Source organism: Meleagris gallopavo, chromosome 5 (assembly GCF_000146605.3).
Source record: "Meleagris gallopavo isolate NT-WF06-2002-E0010 breed Aviagen turkey brand Nicholas breeding stock chromosome 5, Turkey_5.1, whole genome shotgun sequence".
Taxonomy (NCBI): Eukaryota; Metazoa; Chordata; class Aves; order Galliformes; family Phasianidae; genus Meleagris; species Meleagris gallopavo.
In genome coordinates, this window is record NC_015015.2 from 24,052,160 (window position 1) to 24,060,611 (window position 8,452).

Here is an 8,452-nt window from a genome sequence, read left to right on the forward strand (position 1 = left end):
CTCCCCCCCCTTTAGAGACAGCTCAGTTTACACTGCAGGCATGTTCAGAAGTATTGCACTGCTCTCTGTGCAAGGAGATTAATGTCCCTTCTGTTGATATTTGATGGTATCTGGCATGCCTTTATGCAGGTGACCCCACGAAAGAAGTTCAAATGTCCAGAATGCACAGCAATCGATGGGTTATCACTGGACCAGACACACATGGTGGAAAGGTGAGTGACCACTCTTTATTCCTCTGATTGCTAGAATCTTATCCAAAGTTCCATTAAATTAGGATCAAAAGCACTCGCTGATTGTATTTCTGTAAAATACTAATTTTGAAAGAATGTCTCCTGGATTTGATCAACATAAGTCATTCCTACAGTGGATAATGGGGCACTGAAAAGTGGAGTACTGCAAAAAGAAACTTAGAAAGGGTACTATTTTTAGCAGATTTGCTGTAAAGTGTATTGGTTGTATATGAAATACAGGTTGTTTGCAGTGTTTTCAGTAATGTCACGTTTCTATTTTATCAGGGAGTGTAACTGTATCATGGAACAGTAATGAATATGAGATTTTTTTTTTTAATCCAGCCAGTTTGCTTGCTTGCTGAAGAATGATTGACTAACAAGGATATGAATTGCTAATAATGTTGTTTGCATTGTTGTTTGTACATTATCTTTCTGAATTGCATTGTTTCCATTAACGAAAGGCATTTGTCTGCACATCTGCATGTGGCATTTTCTAACAGTGGCAGTAATATTATATTTTGTGAGAATTTTATTTTGAAATGAAGTATGTGTTTGCAAAGGCAGCGAATGCTTAGTGAAATACTGTAAGCTGGATAACTGTAAGAGTTCCATTTCTCTCTTTATAGTAAAATGGCTTCCTACCCATTGCCAAGCACTAAGCTTCCCTCTACATTGGCTACTAAATACTTGAAATAAGGAAAACATTGCTCACTTTCACGAAGCTCTTTGAGCTGTGGTTTGAAAAGAGCTGAGAATAGATGTACATTAATTATTATTAGGTAAAATTAACCAGCACCTGACAAAGGCTTTTCCCCTCAGGCTTCTTAGCCTGTAGCATCTCCTTCACAGGCTTTGGGGAAAAATTTCATGCAGCCTGCTGGATTGCTGAGGGAATTGTGAGCAGGTAGCCTGAGCTAGTTGCTTGTGCTGATATCCAGGGACCATCCTGCTCTTTGTGAAACAAGTAGTTTATTGCACTTGTCATGGATATAGAATTGATATATACTGAAATGTGTCCAGTGAACTAATGTAAAACTGGTTAGTAGGCTGGAGGCTTATCTGTAAGAAGAGTATATGCATGCATCTGTTTAATGTGTAAACACACATTGCACAGTGCACACAAGTACAAACATAGTTTGGCTGGTTAATAACCAAGCATGATGCCAGGCATTGGCGAGTGTAACTACCACAGTTAGTGCCTAGATACTTGGGCTGGATGTATAATAAGGCTAGCTTAATATATATATATATATATATATATCTAGAAGTCAGTTGTAAAAAGTACCCAAGAAGGTAATAAAAATTATTCTGCAGTGAACTCCTTTAGAAAGGAGCTGCAGGCTCTTAAATGTTAGCTGAAAGAAGAACAGGAGGATGTCATCTATCTAGCTGTTCTGTGCTGGCTTGCAGAATAGACTCCCAGAACCCAGGTAAGCTTTCATGCTATTAGCATTACAACAGTGTGTAGGAATTTCAGTCATGAAGTAGGTTCTCATTAAGGTTAGCACTATAAAAACAGAAGATGAAAAAGCGATCTTTCCTCAGAGTGCATTATGATGCAGGGTAAAGGTCATTTTTCCATGTCTCCAGCAATTCTTGTGTTCTCAAAGTAAAGTATCTTTGACAGTTTATCCAGAACATGTTGAAACCCTTGCATTGCTTCTCCACTGTAGTTTCTGACAGTGACAGTAACTGAGATGTAGCTGAAATGTTATACTGACTGCACATCCACATGTTTTATTTGTCCTTTCAAAGGTGCAAATACTGCCATGGAGTCTAGGTGCAGGAGAAAAGCTGGTGGTATACGGTTTATGTATTCATGCTTTGTTGTGAAAATTATAAATTCCAAGAGTACATGCTATACCTAGCAGCTTTTCATCCTACATTGCTATTTTTACCTGCCTTCAACTTGTGGAAGTTATTTGAAAATTTGAAATGTTTTCTTTCTTTCTTTCTTTCTTTCTTTCTTTCTTTCTTTCTTTTTCTTTCTTTCTTTCTTTCTTTCTTTCTTTCTTTCTTTCTTTCTTTCTTTCTTTCTTTCTTTCTTTCTTTCTTTCTTTCTTTCTTTCTTTCTTTCTTTCTTTCTTTTTTTTGTTCTTCTACACTAACTATTCATTTAAAGTGCATAAAAATGATAGTGACTTCTAGAGCAAATTTTCCTAATAGCTAATTTCCTGAGTAATCTTCATATAGATATGTTATTTCTGCTATTAGTTGAGAGAGTAAATGGAAAAGGTATATGCGTCAGGGAATACTTGTCATATTATGAAACAGTAACTTGGTACATTGCTATGTTGGATACCCAGAACAATGCCTGGAGTATCAGGCAAAGAGCCGTTTTCACCTTCACTTGCAGCTTCTCCAAATGCCTGGCTCTTATTTATTATCATTCGCAGATTGTGAGTAGCCTGAGCTAGTTACTTGCCCTGATATCCAGGGATCATCCTACTGTTTGTGAAACAAATGGGTTTTTGTTTCTGAAATAGCACAGAGATGCACAGCAAGCAGCTGGGGATTGTTTTGTAAGTGGAGAGGGCTGAGGTTTCAGTTGTGGAGGTCTGTCCAGGAAGGTCGTTTCTGTTGAGTGCTCTGTCACTCTCAGCAGAGACAAAGGAAAGATGACAACAGATGAGCTTTCTCTTTTTTTAATTATTATTATTATTTTTTTCACTAATAAAGATGGCTGTTTACAGTGAATCACGGGAAAGGCAACACAGCTATTCTTCCCACTATGTAATTTCTCTTCAGTAAATAAAAGACTTCAGACCACAGGGTTATTGAGCTCCATCATTAAAATACTTTAGCTAAAGAAAGCTTTGAACAAAGAATCACCTTCTTGCCCTAGGTTGGCCTCTACATCAGATCGAAGAAGCTTTAGAAAGATCTTTTAATCTCTGTACGTACAGGTGCTGTTTAAATAGCAACAAGTTTTCTGCATTTAGCATCTTTGCACCTGGTTTTCAGAAAAATTAAGAACTTTATAAAATGCAGCGTGGATGGTGACTGTATGTACAGTAAATGTAGCAAAGAGTTGAGCTGCTTCTGCAGCAGAGATGACTGTGGTGTTCTATTTATTGAAGTCAGAATAGTACAGTTTTCCCTCAAGAGGCAAACTGAGCAGATAGTAGTTGACCAAAGAGTGTGGGTGCGGAGTTACCCTCACCAAAAATATTTGAGTTGCAAAGTTGAGGAAGCTGGGAGACCTTAACAGGTACGAAGTAGATCCAGTCTGACAGGGACAACAGGGCTCCCAGTTTCTTGGTTCACACTAACTTAATTCCTTGTTGAGTGCAACTGCACCTTGTCAGCGGAGCAAGGGAAAAATGAATAATTGTGGGAAGAAAAGATGCCTCTGTTAGTATGAATTTGCAGAGCTAACAACACAGCCAAGAAAAACACCTACCCTCCATATAAGACAACATGTTATGTTTTTTTGGCTTCCTGTTTCTGAACGTTTAATGTGCTAGATGTCCTTTCTGTTTTATATTATCTGAAAGTGGCAAATACTTGAGCATTCAAGTGGTTTAGTTCAGTGAAGGAGATGAATTTTTTTTGAAAGAGGCAACTTTTCTTCAAACACATGTTGTGGTTTGTGTGTGACGTTTCTTCCACCCAAAAAACTGCTTCTAGTATTTGAGTTTGATGTTCCTTGAGGACTAACTTTTCTGATTAGAATGTAGTTATTTTGCCATTTTTTCATTTTAACATTTCTTTAACAACCAAGTGGTGATTTCTCATTGGTGAAAGATGTTGTGCTGGTATGCCTGGTCTTACCATGAAATGATTTTGGCTGTAGAGGGTGTCCATCTTGGTATTTCTCCAAGACCTCAAATTCAGTGTAGTTGTGTGACCTCTGGGAGAAGAGAACAGTTGGATCTCCACTGTCTAATTGGTTTTATGTTCTGCTCAGAGGATGCTGCTTAGTTCCGCCTGTGACAGTGTTGGCTGTGATGTGGACACCTGCCAACCTGGCAGCAGGCTGAGATAACTAATTCATTTCACACAGGCCACCAAGCAGCTGTTACATTACAATGTCTTTCAGTCATTCTTGGCGGAGGCAGATTTGAACCAGTGGAGTAGAAGTAAGAGGCCTTGTATTCCAGAAACCAGTGAGGCACAGCAGCTGTGCAGGCTTCTCATATGCACATCTACCTCCTAGCCTGTGAAGTCTGGGCTTTCCTGTTATGAAACAGCTTTGACTGCAGTTTGCCACTGCATGGATTCCTCTTCCTCTCTGAACTCCTTTTTGGTTATTTCCTAGCACAAGGATTTGAACCCAGAGGTAGAGTAGGAGGAAGAAGTGTGAGGACATGAGAAGATAGCAGAAAGGGAAATATCTGTATTTGTTTGTTTTAAGTGTTTTATTCATTTGTCACCCATTACGTCATTTTCTGACTCTCCTCAGGCCAGGGAGGAGATTAAAATTAGCTGTGTGGAGATGTGGCTCTTCAACAACTTGAACTTTGTGTTTTTCAGTCATTTACTCTAGCTAAGAAGAGAGCCATGGAATGGCTGAGAGGCAGAGGAATTAATTTGGAAAAGCATTTTTGCTGTCCCAATCTACTTCAAAAGAGTGGTTGGATCAGTGTTGAGCAGTCTCCATCACAAAACTGTCACACTCAGTTGGTGTGATTGACTGGGTCTGTTCGGGAAAGTGATCTCGGAGCCATCGTGACCCCCTAACCCTCCGAAGGGGTCGGGAAGGGAAAGCAGTGGTTCCAGAGAGAGAGGCCTGCTCCAGGACTGCCTGCAGCACAGCAGCCTCTCCAGCTGAGTCAGAGCACTCCTTTCTCTTTGTTTCCGAATGGCAGTAGAAATGTTCTTGTAGTATTACATCTTGGGGACTGTCATCATGGTTCTCAGCGTCTGAAAATTTTAAGAGCTGCATTATGAAGTAGGCAGATAATGCTAGCCGAGCACCGACTGAGGTGAGATTAGCCACGTTTTCCTTGCCTTGCTGCCACAGGTAGCATGTCTTTCAGTGAAAGTGCTAAAGGAGCACCGTAAGGTTAAACATCTGTTTGCTTGGCTTTTGGAGCACATGGCTGCTCCCTTTCACAGCATTACTGACACCTGAAATTGTTAAAAGTGGAAGTATCATCAGCGATCTGATCTCCTTTGTGCTAATGTGATGCCTTACTGCTCAATGTCATTATTTAGACAAGGGAAATAAGCTAGTTGATTTTGTTTTAGTTTTTATTCAGCTTTACCTTTGAGTTACAGTATAATCAGTGCCACATACAGAATGAAGCATGCTTATTTTCCTGGGAAGCTTCTGAAGAAGTCTGAAGAAAAAAAAAAGAGATTTTTTGTAGAAATCCATTTACAGGGAGGCTTGTTTTTTTTGCAAAACCCTCGTTATGAGCCAAACCAACCCAATAGTGGCCCTTTAAGAGACATGTTGGCAGTTAATCTGTTCTGGTTTACAGCATGTACATTGCTTGAAGAATGACTGGAATTCTAGGGGGAGGGAAAGGGGAAGCTTTGACCTCCATGTGCACATGTGCTGCTGCCGGCATCCCCTTGCTCTTCTCTGTGATTAAATGGATAAATCAAAGAACACCAACTTCTCTTCAGTTCTCTTCGCGATGAGGCTCTCTTTTTATTTACTGATAGCCAGCATGGCTAAAATACTTCTAAAAACATGAGGGAAGGTTACCGAGTTGTTTTTCTACAAGTTATGTTGGTGTGGGAGCTGGTAACCAGCCTGGTTGTTGCGGTCCTTAATCACACTGCTTTCCCTTTTACCAGATCTGAATGCATCAACAAGTTTGCCTCTGTCTTTGGGACCATGCCTCTGAAAGTGGTTGAGCACCGTGCTGACCCTGTTCTGTATAAAGATGACTTTCCTGAGAAGCTGAAGAGCTTTCCCAATATTGGCAGCTTGTAAAGGCAGCTGTGAGACAAACCTGAGCACTGAAAACACCAGCAGAAGAGGTACTAAGAAGAATATAAGGCTCTGGAAGAAAAGAAAAAAAGCTAGAGAGTGGGTTACATCTGAGGGAGATGGCAATTCATGTACTCTGGTGCACTGTCCTCCTTTTATATTGCACTAAGATGTAGTGGATAGCTGGACAACTCCTCCTTTGTTGCTCATAGAGGATTGAATCTATTGATGAGTCCTACCAGAAATGTCAAACAAACAACAAAGGAGGCTGTGCACCTGGGAGAATAAAACTGAATTTCTCTCTGTGGTGTGACTGTCTTCTTCAATTGAATGTGCTATGGCCCTCTGGTCTGTAAGCATCCATCCATCTGAAGCAACTGTCTCTGCATGTGTAGGTGCTCTTTTGGGAGGAGCTTATTTTCTGGGTGGTTGGTGGACTTCTGCTTAATTTTGGTCTTATGTACCTACGTAACAAACATTTTTTTCTGGTTAGTGGGACAAATGTTTATCTTTTTTTACAACGTCAACGACAAAAATCAGTATTTTGTTACGTGGTTTAAAAAAGCGTTTTCTTACTTTTTTATGCAAATTGAGGCACACAGCAGGATGGTCTTTAATGCAGAGACCTGCAGGACACAACTCCACTTGCTGTAGCCTTCCTTTCTGCATAAATCTCAGGTTTTCTGCTGCATCAATGCAAGAGACTGGGACTCTATGTCAAAACTAGTTGTATTATAGAGAAAGAAATGTGTCTCTCAATCTTACTATATATTTGTTTTTTCATTATTCAGCAGAGCAGCCAGGTAACAATTTTACATCACGGTCATATGTTGCAACAGCAGCTATAAAGTAAAGGTTTAATGTCTGAATTCTCTTCAGCAAACAGTCTGTTTTATTACTGATTTGTAAACCACTTCAATTTTCAGAAATTCTCACTTACAGCTTTAAAGTGCAGGGATATGTGCATGTGCAAGTACTATTATTGCACACTGTAAACTGCTGGAAAAAAATTGCTGGGTCATAGTTTGTAATTTAACTAAGGAACCCATTGCTGCAGGCTGCCATTGAAACATAGAGCTTTGGAGATCCCTTACCTTTCTTACAAGCCTTGGCAATATTTCTCAACACTGAAATTAACTTGAATTAGAAAACTAAGCTCAGTAAAATTAGAAATAAAATTGCCTGGACTATTGCCTCTTGTCCTTTGATATTAAAGATGATCTCAAGTTGGGCTGAGAAAAGAATCTCTTTTCCAGCTTCACAGATAAAACGTCTGTTACCAGATAAGGGTGGTTTAACTGGTTTTTTGAAATGTCCCATTGCTGCCAGTTACAGGGTTAGCCTACTTGATGGGCCATTTTTCCATTCCACTGTGAGCAACCTTATTTCTCAGATTTTGCCAAACCTCAAACAATAGGACAAGTGTTAGGCATCACAGTTCACCCCCTCTCCTAAGCTGGGTAGGCAGCAATGACAGAAACCAAATGAAAGTCAGGCAAGAAACAGGAAACATCTGCTCCTATTTGTCTCACCCCCACTAAGACTTATCTTATTGCCCAACGCAGTGGATATGCTGTGAATGAAAATCATATTGGAACAATAGCTCTGAGGGGATGCTTCACTTCATAACTCTGCTGGGACGTGCCTGTAAACTGCATCGTCCAGATCTCTGGGAACGTTTAATTACTAGTAAATGTTTTTCACTGTAGTCTTTGTTTCATTCCTGACTTGCTGTGAGAGGGATGTTAGGGAGTTAGGAGGATAGCCTTAGCAGTGACAACATCTGCTGCTGCACAGTAGGTATCACAAGATATAGGAATGTCTGTTGTTCTCTATTTCTTCTTTGCAGTCTTGTGTGTTCGTGAAGTTTCTTTCTGCATCTTTCTATCGGTTTATGTGCTGGTGCGTGAGCATCAAGAGATAACAGCATATTTCCTCTGAGAAATTTTCTTCAAAAGGGTGGCTGTGGCACTGTAGAGGTCACTTGAATTTTAATCTTTCTTTTGGGGCTGATCTCAGCTTAGCAGTGTGTCTGATTTGTTACATCTTCCTTGTACAGAGTTGTGAAGCTGCTGTGGTTTTTTGGTTGTTCTTAAAGAATACCAGTACTATACATTTTGCTCAAAGTGTAAAAAGACATGGAGGATTTCAGCTGGTTGGTCAAATATTTTTGGGTGGTGACAGCCTAACCAACCCTTCTAAACTGGTCTATGGTCTCAGGTCAGTTAAAAGGCAGCAGGTCTTTGTGTCTGCATCCCAGAGTATCTGAGTGGATTCTCTGTCCTCAAAACGTCCAGTAATTTGTACCAGTCTTTTTTTTTTTTTTCTTTTTTTT

At 39.9% G+C, this 8,452-nt stretch overlaps 1 protein-coding gene across 1 annotated transcript; it reads left to right on the forward strand.

Annotated features, from left to right (window-relative positions):
- The first annotated feature begins 104 nt into the window (after positions 1-104).
- Positions 105-6,422, forward strand: LOC104911118 (exostosin-2-like). Its single transcript, XM_010711395.3, has 2 exons — positions 105-212; positions 5,982-6,422. The coding sequence occupies exons 1-2, from the start codon at positions 124-126 to the stop codon at positions 6,118-6,120; spliced, it is 228 nt and encodes a 75-aa protein (XP_010709697.1). The 5' UTR covers positions 105-123; the 3' UTR covers positions 6,121-6,422.
- The last annotated feature ends 2,030 nt before the right edge of the window (positions 6,423-8,452 follow it).

What these genes read in the sequence shown, in the direction of transcription:
- LOC104911118 (XM_010711395.3), top strand. Translation starts at nt 124, where the DNA reads ATGCAGGTGACCCCACGAAAGAAGTTCAAATGTCCAGAATGCACAGCA. An exon ending in CAGACACACATGGTGGAAAG is followed by an intron (nt 213 to 5,981) that starts GTGAGTGACCAC and finishes CCCTTTTACCAG; the next exon opens with ATCTGAATGCATCAACAAGT.